This window comes from Chaetura pelagica, unplaced genomic scaffold, assembly GCF_000747805.2.
Source record: "Chaetura pelagica isolate M959 unplaced genomic scaffold, ChaPel_1.0 scaffold159, whole genome shotgun sequence".
In the NCBI taxonomy this organism is placed as follows: Eukaryota; Metazoa; Chordata; class Aves; order Apodiformes; family Apodidae; genus Chaetura; species Chaetura pelagica.
In genome coordinates, this window is record NW_009954555.1 from 3,371,864 (window position 1) to 3,392,901 (window position 21,038).

Below are 21,038 nucleotides of genomic sequence, written 5' to 3' on the forward strand. Positions count from 1 at the left end.
CCCTACATGTGGCCACCAACCTTTGTCCTCCCAGCCCTGGGGAGAAGCAAAGCCCATGGGTTGGGTGGGCAGGGGCTGGATTTCTTACTCCAGCCCCAAGCTGGTGGTGGGAGCAGCAGCACAGCTGAGTCCTGACCTCAGCTGAGGAGCACCCAGTGCCCCAGGGCAGGAGGATGAACATCCCTTCATCCAATCCCACTAAATTGTCAGGAATTTCCCTGGTTAGGAAAGGGCTTTGACCCTTGAGCTGCTGGAGCTGAGCTGGAGCCTGGTTAGTGACTCAGGCTGGCAAGTCTCACCCTGCAGGGCACAAGTGGCTCCTTTTCCTTCTGCAGTTGTTTCAGGGGGTCTTGCTGCTTCTCCTGGTGTAGCTCAGTGTCTCACAAGGATGTGAATCCACTCCATGTGACTGGATTTTACACCTCCCAGCTGTGCCATCCCTGCTCCTGGACTCCTGCTCTTCCTCTTCATGCCTTTTTGTCCAACACTGACCCTTTGGATTTCACAGAAGCAACTATTTCTATTTCTGTCCTCATGAAATGCTCAATATGACATTCAAGGGGTTGGGGTTGGTTTTTTTTTGAGTTCTGGTATTTCCTGAAATGAGACAAATTTGGCCTTTCAGCAACACTTCCCTTTACTAATTCTCTTGAAGAGAAAACAAGAACCAAGTGTCTTTCATTACATCTCCTGGGGTAAATTGGTAATAAACCCCCAGGTCCTGTGCAGTTAATGTAAAGGGGAGGTGGTAATTAAACATCCCCAGAGGAGGCAAAGACCTGAAGCCAGGATTTCAGTCCCTCATCCTGTGCTCACATGTTCTGTGACCTGTAGTTCACTGGAATTACTCTGATGAACATTGCACAGTCACTGGGTTTATGACTCCAACCCACATGTATGGACAAACACTGGCTGCTCTTGTACTTCTATCTCTTTCTTGCTATTTAATGTGCTGTTTCACTGTCTTAGAGTCATTAATTTAAGGCATTTTATTTATGTATTTAATAAAAGAGTTAAATCTCATCCCAGGTCTGAGCTGACTTGATTTGAAAGAAATACAGGTTTTTTCCTGGGTGTTTAAACCAAGGATTCCCCAGAGCTTCAATTCAGGCTTCTCCCCCAGCCACAAGAGACTGAAACCTCCTCAGTAACATCTCACAGGTTGAAATATCCTGATTTCTAAACAAAGGACCTGCCATTGTGGCTGTTTCTCAAGATGCTCCCACCTAAAAAAAAAACACAACAGGAAAACAAGCATGAAACTCTCCCTTATATATTCCTCAGCATATATATTTTTATATATTTTAATATATTTATATACATTTAGATATATATATTATATTTTTATCTGCTTTTATATATTTTAATGTATTTTTATATATTTATATTCAATGTGACTTGGCCTCCTGACCTGGGGTCTGAGCAGGGTGTGTTGCCTGGGCTCAGACAGGGGGAAACTGCAGAGAAATCACAGCTCCTGCTGGGGATGGAGGGCTTAGAATAAAAGCAAAGCAAGAAGGAACCTTCAGGCTACCTGCAATATCTGCAGCAGCACCCAAAAGGCTTCAGAAACTCCCCCCAGAGCACCTGGAGCTCTCTCTGGTTTCAACAACAACCTCCTAATCCCTGTTTTCAGTTTGATATTTTTCTGGATCAAAACTTTGTAGGTCAATCCCACAGGAAACTGGGCAAAGCTTCCTTTTGATCTGCTTCCCTGCTATGAAGCTCAGAAAGTGTTTTGGTGCTGAAAAGCTTGAAAAGCAGGGACAAATATTGTGTTTAAAGCTGTGGAAAGGAGTTTGTTGGGGTTTTGTTCCTACCTTCACTTGTGGCAGCCAAACCCCAAAGCATTTCCTTCCAGGTGGTGAAGGTTCTAAGGTGCTCACAGGGTCTCCTGAAGCCAAATGAGCTTTTAGCAGCCACAGCTGGTGCTGTGACCACACAGAGAGCCCTGAGGACTCTGCTGCCTTCTGCTTTACACCCCAGAGGGGTCCCCATGCAGGTCCCTGCAGCAGCAGGACCCCTCACCCCTTGGCACCCTCAGGGCAGGGAGAGCAGCTTTTTACCAACCCCAGCCCCACAAATACCTCTTAGCAGTAGTATTGATGCTTCCTGCCCTGCCCAGGAGCACAGGGAGGGGTTTCAGGGCTGGCTTTGCTGTCCTGGTGCTCTAGAGCATGTAGGGAGAACCTGGGGAGAACTTTGTTAGGGGAGAACTTGGTAGAGTGGGAATGATGGTTGGACTGGGTGATCCCAAGGGGCTTTTCCAACCTGAATGGTTCTATAAGGTCTCCAGGCTCTGCCCTTCCTCTCACAACACCCACATCCCCTTCTCCCCCAAATCCTGCAGCTCCCAGCCTTGCAGTCACTGTGCTCTCTCTCTCCATCACCTACATATTGAAATCAGAACTCAGGCACCCTGAGCAAACAACTTGCCCAGACAGTTGCAGAAGAAAACAACCACGAGACTTTGTTGTAGCCTCCAAGAATCCAGACTTCTTAGTTGGCTTGAACTTCCCAACATTAAAGTTTAACATCCCAGCACAGCCCAACCTGTGGGTTTAAAAAAAAAACAAACCACCTCCTTCCCTCTCCTACAATTCAAAACAACTGCAAATAAACCAGGGAGTAAAGGCAAAGAAAAAAGTATTTAGTGTTCCTATTGGTGCAAATTAAAAGCTTGAACCTTTCTGAATATTTTATGAGTCATCATGAAGCAACAACAACTCCAGTGTGTTAAAGAAACATTTCATATCACCCTCAGGGAAGATCAATAGAAAGGACCAGAATGGTGTGGATGTTCCCCTTCAGAAGATCAGCCCAGAAGGCTCAGGTGGCAGGGAAGAGAAATGGAACAAGTCCCAGGTTTAAAAAAAGCCCTGGGAAGCAGCACTTCCCATATTCCTTTGTCAGTTTATTTTAGGCAGGGGAAGGTGGAGCCAACTCCCAAGGCAGCCAATTCAACCTCCTGGCACAGCAGCTCCAGCCCAACCCCATCCTGTGAGACCAAAGTTCAAGCCAGAAACTGGCAACACACAGAAATAGATCCTATTTCCCCCACCAAAGTGGATTTAAGCATTAAGGAATGAAGCTTGATGAATAATATAAACTTCTATCAAACTACTCACCCCCCTTCAAGGCACTAGCATCTTTTTTTAGGTGCCTAATTCCCTGTTTGTGTCACAGCCCTAAGTGGGGGGGGGGGGCTGGAAGAACCATGAGGATCTGCTGTTTGATTAAGATTCCACTTGAATTTGGGTGTCCAAGCTCAAAGCCCTTAATATTAATCTGAGCCCAGTCCCTCCAGCTGGGAGCCAAAGGCAGGGAGAGGCCAAGCAAACAGCCTCAATTTGCATTGCTCATTTATTTGCATTGCAAACATGGGCTCTGTGTGGCTGCCCAGGCCATGGGTCAGTGCTGAGCCCAACCTGCAGCCTGGAATGGCCCTGGAAAGCTGGAAACAACCAGGGATGATTTCAGAACCTGCAGCTCTTGCAGGTTATTGCACCTTGCACCTAAAATCAGGGCATTGTAGAACTTTTGGGGAGCAAAGGGATGAATTATAAATACACCTTAAAAACCAGGAATAGGAGGAGTCTGAGCTGTGGTTTATTAACGAGGGGAATTAGACCCAGCCTGGTTTTAACTCCTTTTTTTAATGGGATTTATCCATTGAGAAGGTTAAGGCTTTGAGGCCCCTGGAGGAAAGGTCCCCATGCAAAGGGGGGACATGGACATCATGCAGGGGGGACATCCAGGGGGACCAGAGACATGTGTGCCCTGCCCTGCCCCCCCATGCTCTGGATTGCCAAGAGTATCCCCAGCTTCCTCAGCTTATCTCACAGAACATGACCAATGGCATTAAAACATCTTAGATATTATAAATCAGATAAATAAGTATTAATGATATAACTTCTAAAAACCATCAATCCCATAGATATTATATAACATTGGAAATATATATTAAATATAATGAAAAAAACCCCACAGTATCCTGTTCTGTTCTCCTCCAGTGGCTCCCTCTGATGCACTAAATGCTCTTGCTGCAGGGCCAGCTGTGACTGATTCCAGCTGTGATTCCAGCTGTGGTTCCAGCTGTGATCCACCCTCTCCTGTTCCCACTGCCCCTGGAGCAGGAACACAGCTGGGGCAGGTGAAAAGCTCCCCCAGTGCTGCTCAGAGCTGAGCCTGGGGAGGTCAGAGCTGCAGCTCAGCCATGTCTTGGTATCAAACCAGCCTTTCATAACAAAGCCAAGACAAGCTCCTCTGCCTCTGAGCTGTGTGGCCATTCATGGCAGACTGGACCTTCCCAGTAAGGACCAGTCTGTGGGGCAGGTGACTGGTGGACACCCAGGCTGGATCTGTCTGTGAAAAGCCACCAGAACACAGAGTGGTCTGAATTGGCTCAGAAACCCAGAGCCAGGTCTGAAGTGCCACCCACAGCCACTCCAGGTTGATGTTGCCCAAGTCACAATGACCTTTTAGTGCTGTTTAGGGACAGGATGGGGTGGGGGGGGGGGGGGGGTCCCCCCAGCCAAGCCCACAGTGCCCATTTACCTTAAAGGAGTTGGGCTGGTGGGTGCTGATGGAACATCTCCAAAGAGCAGCCAAGCTGTGCAGCCCTAAGGGCTCTTCCCTCACCTAGAGGGGGGGGGCTGTGTAAACAGTTTGCAGGTGATTGTGCCAAAGAAAGGGTTAAATTTGCTGGGCTGCTTCTCTAGAGGGGGGAAAAAACCAGAGGTACCTGGCAGCAGGGCCCTGGGGGATGTGCAAAATGGGATTGACACCAGGCTTGAAAACTTGGCCCCATCTGACACTGAGAAGCAACTGCTTTTTTGGAGCTGCAACACACTTTGCCAGGAACTCCCAGCAACAGATGGGGCCCTGTCAGGGTTTGCAGAGCTCACAGGGTGCAGAAAGGAAAGAACAGACCCCAGGAACACCCGATTGCCATAAAAAAGCACCAAAGCACTGAAATGACCTGCCATAGTTTGCCCTTAGATGGCTGGAATATTAGTTTTCAGCAGCAATTCAGCTCTGAGAGCACGTGGGCATCCCTCTCACCTCACCCAGGGCAGGCTGAGGTGGAGCTTCTTGACTTCCTGGCTCCCTGGCATCACTTCAGAGTCCTGGAGGCATCTGAGAGGCAGGTCCAGGCTTGAGAGGAACCAACGTTGTGTTGGGAAGAGGACACAGCCCTGGCACAGGGAGGAGAGATCTGTTCCCTGTCAGGAGAAGTCCTGCCAAGCAGGGGTTTGTACTTAGAAAGCTCCTGAGAGTCTCCCAGGGTGGCACAGGGAACAAAACACCTGGAGAAAACACCACCGTGAGCAAAAGAAGCTCCTCTAAGGGGGGCAAAGGCAGATGAGGGTGTGAGGGAAATGCAGAAGGGCAGGGCAGTTATTCCAGCTCTGCAGGCAGGGCTGGGGTTGCTGGAGGAGCCCAGGCAGCAAAGTGCTCCAATCCAACTGGAATTCAGTGGGATTTGGGGCTCTCAACACCCCACAACCTTTGAAAACAAATGATGTGAGACCCTGAGCCAGGGTGACCCTGGAGAGCATTTTGTCTAGGAAACAGCCCCAGTTTCCTCAAAACACTGACACAAAGCTGGATGAAACCCTGGAAAGTTTTGCCCAGACCTCACTGGACTTGGAAAGTTCCCTTTTCCATGACTGACAGAGTCTTTCCTCTCCCAACTCCTGCTCCTGCCCTGCTGGTTTCAAGCAGGGAGAACTGGCCCTGTTACCTGACATTGGCTTGCTGGGATCACTGGGCAGAGAATTCCCCTGTTGATGCAGGTGTGGAGGTGTAAACTGGGATCTAGCTGATCATCCCAGCTGCTCTGGTTTTCCCTTGGTGCTGCAAGAAGCACCAGTGGGAAGGGGACAAGCTCATCCTGCTCATCCTGCACGCGTGATGTGAAAAGGGCACAAGTGCTGGACCCTCCCCAGGCTGAAGCTGCTTGAGTGGCCTCAGTGCAACCCTGGGTTTCATGTTTGGACCTGGAGGGATTTGCCTCCTCCTCCTCACTCAGCTTTGTTGCAGGATCTGGGCTTAATCATTAATTTCCCTGAGCCTGTGGCTTTCGTGCCTGCTGTGCAGCCAGGGCCAGGGCCAGGCTGATAAGCTGCTCTGGGAAAGCTGATAAGAGCTGCAGGGCTTCCTAGGACTTTCCCTCTGGCATGAAACCTCCACACTGTGCCTGCAGCTTGATGCTGGCTGGGGACCACACACCTGGGGGTGCCCAAGAAGGCCTTGTTTCAATAACATACCCAAGATATTTAGAATGACCCGTTACCCCAGCAGGTAAATCTTGGGGGGGTTTCCATCCTAAATGTGAGAAAATGGGAATCTAGAAGAGTGTGTGATTTTTCCTGCCTCCCACAGTGGCTTTCTTGCAGATCCATAGAATCATTCAGAGTTCCAGAACCCTTCCAGAACCACTCAGAACCCTTGGGATCACCCAGTCCAACCATCATCCCAGCTCTACCAAGTTCTCCCCTAAACCACCAACACCACACCCAAACCACCCTTCAACACACCCAGGGCTGGTGACTCCACCACCTCCCTGGGCAGCCTGGGCCAGGAGGGAGATCATTGCCTTCTGACCCCCTCAGATCCTGCTGCACATCACTAAAATCCCACGTGCTGCCCTTCCCACCTGCCTGCACCAGGGTTTCTCCCTCTGTGCTGTAAAAAGCAGCCTCTGTAAAACCACTGGTGGGAACCAGCAGTGCCAAACTGGGGGATAAACCTGCCTGGGAACTGACCTTGCTGAGCTGAAGCTCCCCAGGTGCTTTGGGAATCCCTCTGTGTGTGCAGGGGGGGGAGGTGGTGGGGGAAGCAGCCTCCAAGCATGATGGAAAACATTGTTTTCTGAGAGACCTGCCCCATTCTGACCCTCCAGTTAAGCTGTGGAAAAAGGGCACCACCAGCACATTAAGTCACTCCTAAAGCATCTTTGCATGGAAGAGATGGTCTAGATAGGGCTGCTCTCCCACCAGCAGCACAAGGTGAAACCTCCCAGGCTGCTGCCCCGTGGCTGAATCAGGGGATGGTTTGGGTTGGGAGGGACCTTCAAGACCATCCAGTTCCACCCCCCCTGCATGGGCAGGGACACCTGAAGCCTGTGCCCAGCCCTGGCTGTGCCCTGAGCACTGGGGTTTGGCTTTTGGATGGAATCTTGCTGCTCAGGAGCCACTGAGACAGCAGCTTCCTGTCCTCAGGTGGCATCTATTGACAGAGGGAAGCATCACAAAGCACAATATCCCCTCAGTGAAGATTGTCAGCAAGGAAACACCCCCCACCTGCTTTTTCCTGCTTCCTTCCACAGCAGCTTGGAGAAGTCAGTCCATTGGGGGGTTACAAAAGCTGACCCTCTGAGACCTGTTGTCTCCTCTACCTGCAGCACAGGTTGGTGTGTGACATCAGGTCCTTCAGCTCTTTGTTCAGCACTTTCACAGCTTGGATCTCACCAGAACCTGGAAAAAAACCCCACATTACAACCTTATAATTGCATCCTCTACAGCAGAAACACACTCCTTACATAAAGCTTGATGTATTTTGTAGTCCAGGGACTAGTTTGTTACACTTTGTTTGGCACAGATCCCCTAAGACTTCACTGTGAACAGGCCTTTCACAGCAAAACAGCCCAACTTTAAGCACTGCAACAGACCAAATGCAGCAGCAAATGGTCCCACTGCCTGATTCCCAAACAGACTCAAGTATTGGTTGTACATCAAGACACAGGAGCACTGAATTCAGCACCTGGGTTGATGTCTCTGCCTGTGCTTGCCCACCCACACCCTTTCCTAGGCTCTTTTGGAGCCTGGTTTTCCAAGAGAATAAGGATGATGTGGTCACTGTGTCATTTCTTACTCTAATGACTCTTAAATCAAGTTGGACAGAACTCAGAGGCCACCTGTGTTGGTGCAGGATTCATGGAAAGCTGGGGAGAAGGTGGGAGATGCCCCTTCCCCCTCCCACCCAAAGAACCTCATCAGGGAGGCTGGAACATGATGATCTTTAAGGTCCCTTCCAACCTTCACCATTCTGTGATTCTGCTCTATGATTGACCTCTGGGTTACCTGCTTAGCCCTGCAGATCCCAAGAGGAAAAGGTTGGACAAAGGGGTGGCCAAAGGGCCAAGAAAATGGCCCCAAAGCACAGACCACACAGAGGGTTCAGTCTTCTCTGGCAACTTGCTGAGGACCATCTCATTTCCCTGCACACAGAGGGAAGTGGCAGCAGCCCAGATGAAGGTCTGGGGTGAACAAAGTGGCTCCTTGAGCTCCACAACCCTCTCCCCTTCTCCAACAAGGAGGCAACAATTCCCAGAAGCTGGGAACAATTTGCTGAAGGTCTTGGCGACCCCACTAGGAGCTGCTCCTTCTGAGACCAGAGACAGCCTGGGCTTGGCCCTCAGAGGTAATCCAGGAGAGTGGGAGGTAGAGCCAGGCCAGGAGCCCTCCCTGATCCCAGCCATTGTGCACCAAGCAGGAAAACATGGGAGAACATTCCTGAAGGTCAGGGTGACCGTTGGGGAGCAGTGCCAGGGCATTCACACTGCTTGGCACAGCCACACTGGAGGAGGCTGGGCCAAGGCAGAGAGAGATTGAATCCAGGCCAAAATTCCACCTTCCATCAACTTTTCTCATCCTTTTTTTTTTCTTCCCCCATCCCTTTTTTCCCCCCCCCTCCTTCCTTTTTTTTTTCCATTACCCCAGGAGAAGACACTTAAGTTTAGGGCTGGATTTTTCACCCCCCTTGTGGTTTCCATGTGCCCTGGGAGGGGAATCTCCCTCCTCACACAGCAGATCTCAGGGGCTGCTGGTTCAATGGGGCTGGAATTCCCTGGATAGGCCAAGAAATGCACGTGGGAAATGGCCTGGGAGGAAATTCAGACCCTGGAGATGAGCTCCACTTTGTGCAGATCCAGCTGAAGTCACAAAAAAACCCCTAAACACCTTAATTTTTGCTCCTGCAGCTGAAGGATAGAAAAAAAACCTATGTAGAGGGAGGAATTTAAGGCTCTTTCTATCTTTTTGTTCTCACCTGAGGTTCCATAAGCATCAAACCCCTTTCTTAGTGCCAGTCTGGGAGCTCAGAGAGGCTGCCTGGACAACACAAGGTCCCATTGTTTTAGTCCCTTTTCACTGCCCTCAGGTAATTAATGGTCAATAACAGCAGAGCTGGGGGGGGGGGAGGCTCCTGTGAGAGGGAGATCTTGCAAAAATCATCAAATGGTTCAGTTAGTCCTAAAACTGGCAAGGGATGGACTCGTGTGGGTAGAGATTCAGGTTGGAGAAACAGCCCAAACCAGCACCATTCCCAGCAGAATTCCCTGCACCATTCCCAGCTGAATTCCCTGCATTCCCAGGAGAATTCCCAACACCATTCCCAGCTGAATACCCTGCACCATTCCCAGCAGAGCCTCCTGCACCATTCCTAGCAAAATTTCCAACACCATTCCCAGCAGAGCCTCCTGCACCTTCCCTAGCAAAATTCCCAACACCATTCCCAGCTGAATTCCCTGCACCATTCCCAGCAGAGCCTCCTGCACCATTCCCAGCAGAATTCCCAACACCATTCCCAGCAGAATTCCCTGCACCATTCCCAGCAGGATTCCCAGCACCATTCCCAGCAGAGCCTTCTGCCCCATTCCCAGCAGAGCCTGCCCCATTCCCAGCAGATTCCCTGCATTCCCAGCAGCATTCCCTGCATTCCCAGCAGAGTTCCCTGCATTCCCAGCAGATTCCCTGCATTCCCAGCAGCATTCCCTGCATTCCCAGCAGAGTTCCCTGCATTCCCAGCAGATTCCCTGCATCCCCAGCAGCAGCCAGGCAGCCGTTGCTAAGGGCTGGTGTTTATAGCGCCCTCCCGGGCACCTCGAACCCTTCCTAAAGCAGCCAGGGCAGTTTCAGCCCCTGCTCCTGCTGCTGAGAACCCCCCAAGTTCCCAAACTCCCCACCCCAAAGCTGCCCCAGCTGCTGCAGAAGCTGCTCATGGCCTGGCTGGGAGTCAAGGGCACGTTCTCTGAGCTGAAGGCAAGAGCAAGTTCAAAGCTCTGGTGTTTAGAAGCTGCCCAGCACAGGTTAGAGCTTTCAGTCCTTGGGCTTTGGTCCCTGCAAGGTGGGGCTGGAAGTGGTGGCTGAACAGGGGGGCTCTCTGGTCTCCCTGCAGTTTGGGCCAGCAGAGCTGACTTGTCAACCAACCCTCTTTGCATCCCTAGTGGGACGTTAGAAGTGAATTTTCCAGCCCCAAATGGAGACCTGAGAGCACCTTCCAGGGCCTGAAGGGGCTCCAGGAAAGCTGGGGAGGGGCTTGGGACAAGGGCAGGGAGGGATGGGATGAGGGGGGATGGTTTTAAACTGAAAGAGGGGAGATTCAGGTCAGACCTCAGGAGGAAATTCTTCCCCATGAGGGTATGAAGGTGCTGGAAAAGGTTGCCCAGGGAAGCTGTGGCTGCCCCATCCCTGGCAGTGTTGAAGGGCAGGTTGGATGGGGCTTGGAGCAGCCTGGGCTGGTGGGAGGTGTCCCTGCCCATGCAGGGGGGTTGGAACTGGATGATCTTTAAGGTCCCCTCCAACCTTCCCCACTCTATGATGTGGCTCTATCACTCTATGATAAGGGGATCAATCTCCACCACGAGCAGCAGGCTCAGGGAAGTCACTGACTGCAAGTGCCCAAGAGCAGGGAGATGAGCTCCTAAAGCACTCAGATCAGCACAGTCACCACCCAAGACAAGAAGCAGAGCTTGGCTGTTCCCAGCTACACAACTGTGCCAAAACCAGCATTCTGAAGGAATGGGAAAAGCTGGTGGGAAATGGCATCTGCAACCAGCAGAAGCCAAAGAGAAAAGAGCACCTTGCCAACTTGCCCAGGTGGCTCTTGGCTCTGACCATCACCATTCCTCTTGCAGGGCAGGTGAGATGGCCTTTGGGCCAAGCAAGAGGAGGAAAACCAAACCCATGGGGCAAGGAGGTGACCAGCAACCAGCTGGCAGAGGTGAGCCTGGCACCCTGCTTCTCAGCTATTCCTTGTGCCCAGTCCTATGACCAGGCTCTCAGTTATCAAGGGTGTTTTATCTTCTCATCCTGCTGGCAAGAACTACAGGCCTATTGCACATCATTCACACCATTTTAATTTAAACTCTGTGAAAAAACAAGCCCATCCATTTTGCTATTAAGAATCAAGAAATTCTTGACACTGGCTGGCAAGTATCTAGTGAAAGGAAAATCTTTTAGAGTGACATTTTAGGTGTTTTGTTGAAAACCTGAAGAAAAACACAAGCAGTTCCTCCAAAAAGAAGCCAGAGAATTAGGCTGAAATGCCCCAAATCTTTCAGTGACAGCACCAACAAACAGTGTTATTTTTCTGACCTATTAATTGTTGAACTCAGCTCTGGGCATCAGCAGTAAAATAAACATGTATTTTCTTTGTTTAAAATGAAAACCTTTTTAATACAGAGATATTTAGGAAGACGTTCAGATCATTTAGGTTTCTTCAATGAAAATCTCAGCTAGATTTAAACTCTGGCTCCTAAAGAAACCAGCTATTCTGCTAAACCTTCCTGCACACAGAAGAGGGGAAAAGGAAGTTCTGTGTTCCAAGCTCTGCCTTTTTAATATATATTTTCCCTTTTCTTTTGGGAGCAAATGACACAGAGCAGGCTGCTCCTCCCTGCCAGTGAGCAGAGCTGAGCTGAGATAGCAGCTTCTCACCCAGACCCTGCCAACACCCAATTCCCCCAGAAATTAATGAGCTGAATTCTAAATTGGCTCCAGGAATGTCATTTACTGGCTGCACCCAGTGTGAAGGCAACATCTTTGTAAGGGAAGCATCCTGTTCCATTGCATGCTGCTGGTTTGTGTGAGGAGCTGGGGGGCAGTTTGTCATGGGGCTCTGTCCCCTCTGTCCCCACCAGGAGCACCTTTTGGACAGGACAACTGAGCTGAGCTCAGAGGACAAACTCAGCTTCTGAAATACCTGCCCCTGGTGGGGGCTGCAAGCCAAGCCACTCTGCCTGCTCCATCCCAGGAGCTCCAGTCCCAACAAGCACCTCATCCCACCTCTGATCAAGAAGGGAAAAAGCTCTTGTCTGAAATCTCTGCAGTCAGGCAATGGGCATCACCCCCTCCCCAAGCACCTCATCCCACCTCTGATCAAGAAGCTCTTGCCTGAAATTTCTGCAGTCAGGCAATGGGCATCACCCCCTCCATCCCTCACCTCTTCACTGATTAGCCACCTAAGGATCCAAGCACACAAACAAATCAAGTCTAAGGGGACTTAAATAACACCTCAAAAGATTCAGTGAAACAAAATGCATCTTCAAGACTGGGAGATTCCATCACTAGACAGAAGAGAAGATGAAAATCTCCCACCCCTTGGTCTAATAGCAAAGATCAGAGGGAGAGACAAGTACATGTTCAGACTAATTGCAGGGTATTCCATGTCCATTCCAGGGCTCAGGATAAATGGGAATGCTTAAAATGGGTTAATTTCTTAGCAATTCAAGCCAGGCAGGTAGTGATAAAAGGCCCAAAAGCTCTGGCAGGAGGTAGGAATGAGCAATGTTAAAAATAGATCAATAAATATTTGCATTCCCGTATCAAAGAGTAAGGAGAGCAGCACTAGTGCAACAGGAACCAGCCTCCTTGGTGGAAGGTGTCAGCAGCTGGAGGGGTGGTGCCACTCTGTGGTACAACCTTTTCATGAAGTGGGTGTAGGAAAGGATGGAGCTGGAGGACTTTTCTGCATGTCCCTTAAGATGCTGCTCCCTGTACATCAGCCCTGTCCTCGAGCTGCTTTCAAACAGCTTGTTCAAATAAATTGGACTGAGTCTCTGATGAGAGGCTCTTCTAGAGGAAGCCAGGGTGTGTTTTGTGTTCACCTGCTCTGGTGCTGGGATGGCCAAGTGAGCCAAGAGCCAGGCACTGCTCCAGGCTGGGGACTTAACTGTCCCAGCACCCAGCAGGGAGGAAGCAGAGTCTCAGCTCCACAAAACCTGTAAGAGGCAGCTGGGAATTCCCTATGGAAGAAGCTGAGTTCAGGGGGTTCCAGGACACTGCAGAGGCAGTTCCTCTGCAACCTGCTGCCCTGGCTTGTTTCAGCTGGTGGTTTAGTGTGTGCTTTTGGTTTGGGTTTAATCTAAGGAGGAAATTCAAGGCAGGAGTCCAGGTAATACTGGTAATTACTGGTAATGCTGCAGTTTGTAACGAGGCTTTGACTGGTAGAACCCTTTGGTGTCAAGTACATGGAGCAGAAATGTAAGGCAAGTTCTGCCTCCAAGAGTTTGCAATCTGCTTCCTTTATTCCCAAGCAAACTGACCCAGGTGGGTGAGCCTGCTGGAAGGGCAGTACCTGTGGGCACAGTTCACAGGGACTGCACCTGTGCTCATAGGTGGAGCACAACCAAGACATCAAACAAGTGCTTGTAAAATGAGAGGGAACAATGGCCAGTGCCTTTGCTCCACTTCACTCAAGAGTTTTGTCACTGAGATGGCAGTTTTGACTCCTCTGAGCACAGGATGTACTATAAAAAGTGATAAAGGTCCAAAAGGTAAGTCCAGCTGTGCCATCTGCTTGCATCCTGCTCCCTCCTTCCTTGCTACCACCTCATCCCAGTGGGAACAGATCTAGGACAGAGGGGATTTCTTTCTTGTCTTGACAGGCTTTATTGATCCCAAAAGTGTAGTGCAGAGCCAAGTGGAAGAGAAGCCAGGGGCAGTTCCTCAGCCCATGGAAGTATCAACCCTACATATGTTAGGAGAGAACTGAGCCCCACCTAGACAAGATCATAGAAGAATAGAATGGCTTGGGTTGGAAGGGACCCTGCAGATCATCTAGATCCAACCTGGTGCCTGAGAAACTCCCATGAAGCAGAGGCCTGCCAAGACAGACAATGCCATTTAGCACTGACAGGCTGATTGCAATGTTCCCCTCTGCTACATAATGGATTGCATTCCCTCTGTTGTCCAACCTGTTACACCATGGTGCCTGCTACCAGGTGACATGAGCAGTCATTTCTGAATTGATCTAGGACAATGACTCTAGTGGTGGCTATAAAACCAGTGGTCCCTTACCTTCCAGGATCTGCTTCTCTAACAGCTGCCTTTCCAGATGTGGTTTTTATGGAGAAGATCCCAGATCAGCTGAAGTTTCTCCATCTCCAATTTTGCAGCTGCTGCCGTGGAGCTTGGCCAAGTCAGGTCTGGTGAGAAGAGAACACAGCAGAAGGCAAGTCCTCAGCAAAAACAACCAGAAGAAAAGATACCAAAAACACCAGTGGGACCAGGACCATATTTTTACATCAGTGGACCCAATGGGGCTGAGCTGTAAGTAACTCATAGGAACAGCAGTGTGAAATAATTCAATATTACCCACTATCCACCTGCCTCAAATACTTTGCCTCAAGCAGGTTTTCTTGGGTTTGCTGTCTTTTTGGAGTGGGGAACCTGGGGAACCATTTAAAGATAATTGAAATGGAAAGTATCTCCTGGAAGGCCACCTATGGTCAAGTAGCAAACTACTAGATCTTTGGAAAGAAAGGAAATACTTCCATTTGGTGAATGAAAGTTGCTCTGTTGGGGCTGTTCAGAAATGACTCAGCTACACCAGGAGCTGGGAACCACTGCTGTTGATCAACATTCATGTGTTAGATGTAAAACAAGGGGAAAAGAAGAAGGGAGCTCTGCCCAAGGGAGATTCTCAGATGGGAAGTTCCTTCCCTTCCTTCCTGAGTCCTTTCCAGCCTCCTGGCATTCTTCTCTAGATGTTGACACCAGCAAGCACCACAGCATCTGTGCTGCAAACAGCACTTGCCTTGCCATGTTCCCACAGTTTTGCCCACAAACAGCTTGTTCTCTTGCTACTTGTCATCTCTCCCTAAAAGGAGAGGCTCCTTATTAAGACACCATCCTGAACCCCTATTCCAGGGGTACCAGTTGCATCCTAATTGGAACCCCCCTGCTGGAATGGGACCTGTTCTCATTAGAGCTGCTGAATCACAGGGTTCTTTGCACCCTCAGTCACTCCCTCCACCCTCCAGACCAGCAGGGCCATGAGCAAGACACTCTAATTAATACTTCTCACCTCATCCCCCACCCCAGGGGCTTGTGAGATCAGGCTGGAAGAGTTAAATTGATGAGTTCAAGGGGTGTGAGCTCCAAGTATCTGTTCATAAGCAACAGGCTGTTTTCTTTTCCATGTGCAGTGTGAGCATCTATTGCCAGAGCAGAGGCTGGCAACGTATCTATGACAACAGGAGGGAGGATTATGCACTGAAATGGTGTGAAACCAAGAGCAGAGACACCTATTACCATTTCAAAGAAGGTAGAGTTGCCTGTGGGCCTCGGGTGGGAGAGGGGAGTGGGCAAAACTTGGGAATGCTGGACTTGTGACTCCCAGGGCAGAGGAGGTGACCTAGGGAGCAGGAGAAACAGGTCACCTGGACCTCTTGGCACATCTCAGAGGAGACATCAAAGCTGCTTCTGGTGATTAGAGAAAGGGGTTTAGACACAGCTAAACAGCTTGGGGAAGAAAAGACACCATTGAAATGAGCTAAGTACAGTGAAATGAAGGACAGAAATAAAGTCAGCTCAAGATAGGTCACCCCACACACCCCAGGCCCAGCTCTCTGTAGGGAGAGAAGAGTCACTAAAAGCCAAACTACTTCAGTGTATGAGCAATAATCTGTTTAAATTGCTCTCCACCCTTCTTCTCACCAGGGCATCCTGACTTCCCAGGGCTCAGCCAGCTTTCCCACCAGAGAAGCACAGCAACCCTCCCAGAGCTGGTGCAACAAGCAGAGAGGTCCCTGGGGCAACTCTCCTGCTTCTGGGAGCTGGTCAAGAGCTGTGCCCTGAGCACCCTGAGCTGGGTGGGCTTTCCTGGGGAGCTTTGCTGCCACCTCCCAGCCTGTGTGTGCAGCAGCTGCCCTTCATCCTTCTCATGGACCTGGACATCCAGCAACCTCTGATGATAAAGGGAAACAATTCCCACCTGCCAGCTCTGATGCCAACCTGGTGCTGATTTCCCAGGCTGCTCCATCCCAGCTTTTGTTTTTTTCTCCCCCTCTCATCCAGGTGAGCAGCTTCTCTACCAGATTCCCAACAATGAAGTCCTCACCACAAAGATAGGGCTCCTGTGCTGCCTGAGGGAGCAGGAGAGGGCCATGAAAAGGAGCAGGAGGAGCTCTCCTGCCAAGTAAGAGCTCTCACCTCTTTGAACCTTGACCAGATGCTCAGAGCACACAAACAAGGGGCTGGTTTCTTCTGGGTCCATAACAGTACAGGATACGAAGTGTATGGGGTTTTCTTTCTTCCTTATCTTCTAGAAAAATCATTTCCCTCCCTCCCCCCCAGAACTTGCAGCAGAGACAGAATTCCTTCTTTTTCTAGCTCTGGAGTTTTAGGAGTGCCAGGTCCTCCAAAGACAACAATCATGGTCATTCCCTTCTTCTGGGTACATCTTCCTACTGGAAAGGCCCCAACTTCTTGTGCCATAGACCCTGTAAATACAATAGAAGCTTATTTTGTAGTTCTGCTCTTATACATTTGACCTGCCAAGAACACCCAATGGCAATTGGTACCCTGGTTACCTGCAGCCCTGTACCCTGGTTACCTGCAGCCCTCTCAACTAGTCTTCCAAACAGTGAGCCTGTGAAGGATGTCTGAAGGTTCACTGCCCTGAAAGCTTATGGGATGAGCAAAAACATACAACAAACACACAACTGCCTACAAGCAGGGGGAGGGGGGAAAAGCCATTTCTGAAGTTTCTACTTGCAACCATCACTTCTGAAAGTACCAAAGGAAGGAATGTGTTGGACAGAGTGTTCAGCCTGTGTTTGCTTCTCCCACAGGTTACTGAAGATGAAAGAATTCTTCCCAGAATCTTTTCGTCTGGACTTAAAAGATGACAGAAATGCTTTCTTTGAGCTTTGCAAAGGTGAATTGTCTTGATCATGGTGGCAACCAATTCAGACAGCTGTGTGGTCCTCTAAACTGCTCATCAAAAGTATAGACAATATCAGTAAGGACTGACACCTCCATGCATGTTGATGCTCAATGCAGGGCCTGCTGACAGGCACACCAGTGTTTCTCAGCACACACAAAACTGTGACAGGCTCATTCTCTCTCTGCAGAAGAAGAGATTTGGATCTGCAAACCAAGCTGCTCTAACCAAGGCCAAGGAATTTTCCTGCTTAAAATCCCTGCTGCTGTCAACACCCTGCAAGCCAAGCTGCAGAGCTCCACGGGCTGCCTGCTGGACCAGCCACACAAGCCTCCCCAGGCAAGGATAGTGCAAAGGTAGAGATGGAAGCCTGGGAACTCATCTGTGAGCAGTGTCCTTGATTAATTGGTCCACAGGTGTTTAATGAGATCTCCTTTTGAGGGAGAGACTGTTTCTCTGGTTAGTCTCTCTTGCATCCACCATTCAGTCATTTCAAGGTAGATCTTTGTCAGCAGCAAGGTTGGAGTTTAACTGTCTGGAAATGTAAGAATGACTTGACAAGGCCAGATGCCTCAGAGCTCTACATGAGCTCTATACATAAAGGCATTTAAATTAGATATTATCACAGCTTCTCATTCAGAGCTAGCATTTATAAGAATATCTGTTCCATGCAATCTAACCAAGTCTCCCAAATACATCCCTCATTCTGCCCCAAAAGCCCAGAGCTCAATCCCAGGCAGCTACTTTGGGTTAGGGTTAACTTTTTAACTCCTTGCATGAATTAAAGAACCACAGAGGTTCCCCCCACCCTTTGCAGAACATATCACTTCTCAGCCACTGTAGAACATTTGGTAGAGCAGCAGAACAGCAGGAAAAGGAAGGGAAAAAGAAGGCAGCAGGAGTGATGAGAACAGTTTCAGCTACTGAAGGTTGCCTGCTTGGCTTCCCTTTGCCTGTGTTCCTCCCTCACTTGAGGAATGCACAATAATGAAATCCCTTCAGTGCTTTGAGATGAGTGAATCAATTTTCAAAGAGAAATGCAAAAAAAGATGTTGTCCTTATTTATCCTGGGAGCTGCAGTTCCCAGGTGCCTTTGATGCTGCCTTTGGTGTGTGCACAGCACCCTGAGCACCCTCTAAACTGCCCCTGGGTGCACAGCATGGCCTGGCATTGTTGTGACAACCTGGTGACAAACACTGCAGCATCGTAGCACGTCCTGCCAGGTGGTGATCAGGGCAAAGAGTTGGTACCAGTTCCTCAACCTGCCCCTCTGCTTGGCAGCCTCCCCTTACAAGAGGGCCCAGCCTTCCCAGGAGCTGCCCCAGGCAGAGCAGGCAATATCCTCTGCTTGCTTCTATTATCCAGGCATTTCTTCTCATTGGCCTCACTGAAAGAGGTTTTGTAGAATAGTCAACAGGAGCAAGGACCCTCCAGGTTTCTGCAACAGGCTGGGCTGTGTGTGTGCAGCCAGTTCTTGGAGCCAAACACCAGCTGGACCAGTATGTGGTCCTTGACACGGGCCAGCAGGGCCAGGGGAAGAAGGGGTTGGGTCTTAGATCTCATCTTCATTGCTATTAGTTAGGAATGACTTCTGCTCTGAAGAGCCAGGCTCCTCCTTCCCCTGAAAGCTGCTGCAACTCCATCCTTCTCATGGACCTGGACATCCAGCAGCCTCTGATGATAAAGGGAAACAATTCCCAGGTGCCCTCACCCTGGCAGGAAAGGCAGTGGTGCTGCATGAAGGGCTCTTTGTGCTCAGACATTAACTTTGTATATTCTCCAGTAAACATTAGTAAATCTTTAATTACCTCCCACTCCCAGGAGCTTCGATTCCCCACGGAAGGAGCTCTGGGCATCTCTAACCTCTGCTCCCAGTGCCATCTGCTGCCTCCCAACCCCAAACCAGGCTGAACAAGTCCTGTGGTGTGGAACTAACCCTTGGGTTTGGTGCCAGCTTGGAACTGCCCCTGGGTGACACGTGTTGCAATATTGCCTTGCCAGGTACATTCACCAGCCTCTGCTCCTGGAAGGGAAGAAGTTTGATGTCAGGTCCTACCTGCTGGTTGCCTGCACAGCACCTTTCCTGCTCTTCTTTGCCCAGGGTTACGTCCGCCTGACCTGTGGCAACTATGATGCCTCATCTGAGGACCTGACTGTTCACCTCACCAACCAGGTAAGCTGAGGTCACTCGGTTCAGAAGGAGGGGAGGGTGTGGCAAGAGGTGGGAAGCAACAAGAGGCTTCTGAAAGGCTGAACAGACATGGCACGTGCAGCCAGGAAATGGAGGTGATGGTCAGGGATGGCAACAAGGCTGAACAGAAGCTGCAGTGGATCAGGTCCCCTTCCCCACAGACCAATTCTTTGCTTAACCTGCCCATTTCTCTCTCTGGACCTCTTTTTCCTGCCATTATTCTCTCAGGTGTCTCTAGACCATAAGCTTCTTAGGGCAGGAAGCCTCTGCTTGCAGCTGCCTGGCACAAAGGAGCCTTTCTCTTGGCTGGGGATTTTGCTCTTCCTGTTGTGCTGAAATACAATCACGAGGATGGAAGATGCAGATGTGTTCTCCCTAATCCTTAAATCTCCATCTTTGCTTGTCTTGCTACTCAGACGAGAGTGTGACACAACAAGACTGCTCTGTTTTGCCTCCCCCCCATCCACCTCTGTTTGCTGCCTTGCTCAGATCTGCTACTTCAAATGAGCCCCTGATGAAAGAGAATCAAAAGAACCAGAAGGAAGAAAAGTTTGCTCTTAGAGCTCCTCACTTCCAGTGTGATGCCCTGTTCCAAGAACCTGCAAAATCCACATTTGGGAGGGATCACACCAGCCCCTTTCAGCTGGAGTTGTACAGCTCCTGTGGCACAGCAGGTTGGAGCTGCTTCCTGCAGGATCTGCTGCTATCAGTGTGCCACTTGTTTTCCTGGAATAGTTTGTTTGCTCAGCTAGAGACTTATCCACACGGGAATTCAGGTGCTGAGCTCGGATCCCATGGCACAAGTGATATTAAACAAAGGACAGGTGTTTATTAGCAGAACATCAATTATCTGGGTTCCTGCTGGGAGGAGGGAAACAGAATTGACAGGAGGGGCTGGTTATTACCAGACTTCTTCAAATTACAGTTGATTCTGCTCTCATGCCCTTCCTACCCTTTCATCCCACCTGGAATCAGCCATTTTCCTGCTGTATTTTGCAAAAGACAAGAGGCAGCAGCACTAACCACAGGCTTTGCAGCCTCCTCTCCACAGACAGAGTTGCAGCCAAGCTGCTGAACACAGACAGGGGGCTTCCCTTTGATGGAAAAGTGTAAATGCCCCATTATTGATAAACTCTGGCTGACACAGGGATTAATGAGGCAGTGGAAGGGAGAAGCCTTCACCTTGGTTTCCTCTGGGAATCACAGGGCTGGAAGTAGAATGGTTAGGGTTAGAAAATACACCCAGACATCTCTCCTAGATTTACTGTCCTCTGGGAGATAAGACACAGAACCAGATTTAGCCCTGAGAATATCATGACTCTGATTTGAAAGCTGCTCTGCCTGTCTGGCAGCCCCTGGCCAGAGAAAACCCCCATCCACCCAGAGAAAACCCTGCTGGGACAGAGACCTTGGGCAATATCCCTGTGGGTGTGTTGGGCAGTGGGGGTCAGCTCTGCTGGTGGTGGGGCTCTGCTCCCTCCACTTCTACCACTTGATCCTGGGGTTCAGCCCAACTCAGGGTGGTTGGATGCCTGATGTGCAAGCCTGTTCCAGCAATCTGACTCTCCTTTTGCCCTGTTTGCCCACCTCCCAGCACGTGCAGAAGAAGAACCCCCTGTACAGGCAGCAGAAGGATGAGACAGTCTGGCGGATGGAGCACTTCAACAGCTATGTTAATGAGAAGTTCAGGCAAACCAGTGGCCTCCCCACAGACTGGGTTTTCACTGTGTTTACTGTGAGTGCAAGCAAGGGTGTGGTGTGCTAGTCTGCCTAATTGGGGTGACAGCAACAGGGAGAAAACCCTGGGGTCCCCCAGGAGACACAATTGATGGGCCCATGGTAACCATTTATCTGAACACAGAAGTGAAGGCACAAAGCTTTAAGAAAACAGGTG

At 49.9% G+C, this 21,038-nt stretch overlaps 1 protein-coding gene across 1 annotated transcript in view; it reads left to right on the plus strand.

Moving 5' to 3' along the window:
* The first annotated feature begins 10,931 nt into the window (after positions 1-10,931).
* Positions 10,932-21,038, plus strand: part of TTLL10 (tubulin tyrosine ligase-like family, member 10) — a 15,969-nt gene continuing 5,862 nt past the window's right edge. The window contains exons 1-8 of the mRNA XM_010005264.1: positions 10,932-11,007; positions 14,183-14,336; positions 15,215-15,333; positions 16,086-16,206; positions 16,862-16,947; positions 17,144-17,309; positions 18,955-19,126; positions 20,739-20,879. Of these exons, the coding sequence (XP_010003566.1) occupies positions 10,932-11,007; positions 14,183-14,336; positions 15,215-15,333; positions 16,086-16,206; positions 16,862-16,947; positions 17,144-17,309; positions 18,955-19,126; positions 20,739-20,879 (1,035 nt within the window). The remainder of the gene's footprint in view (positions 11,008-14,182; positions 14,337-15,214; positions 15,334-16,085; positions 16,207-16,861; positions 16,948-17,143; positions 17,310-18,954; positions 19,127-20,738; positions 20,880-21,038) is intronic.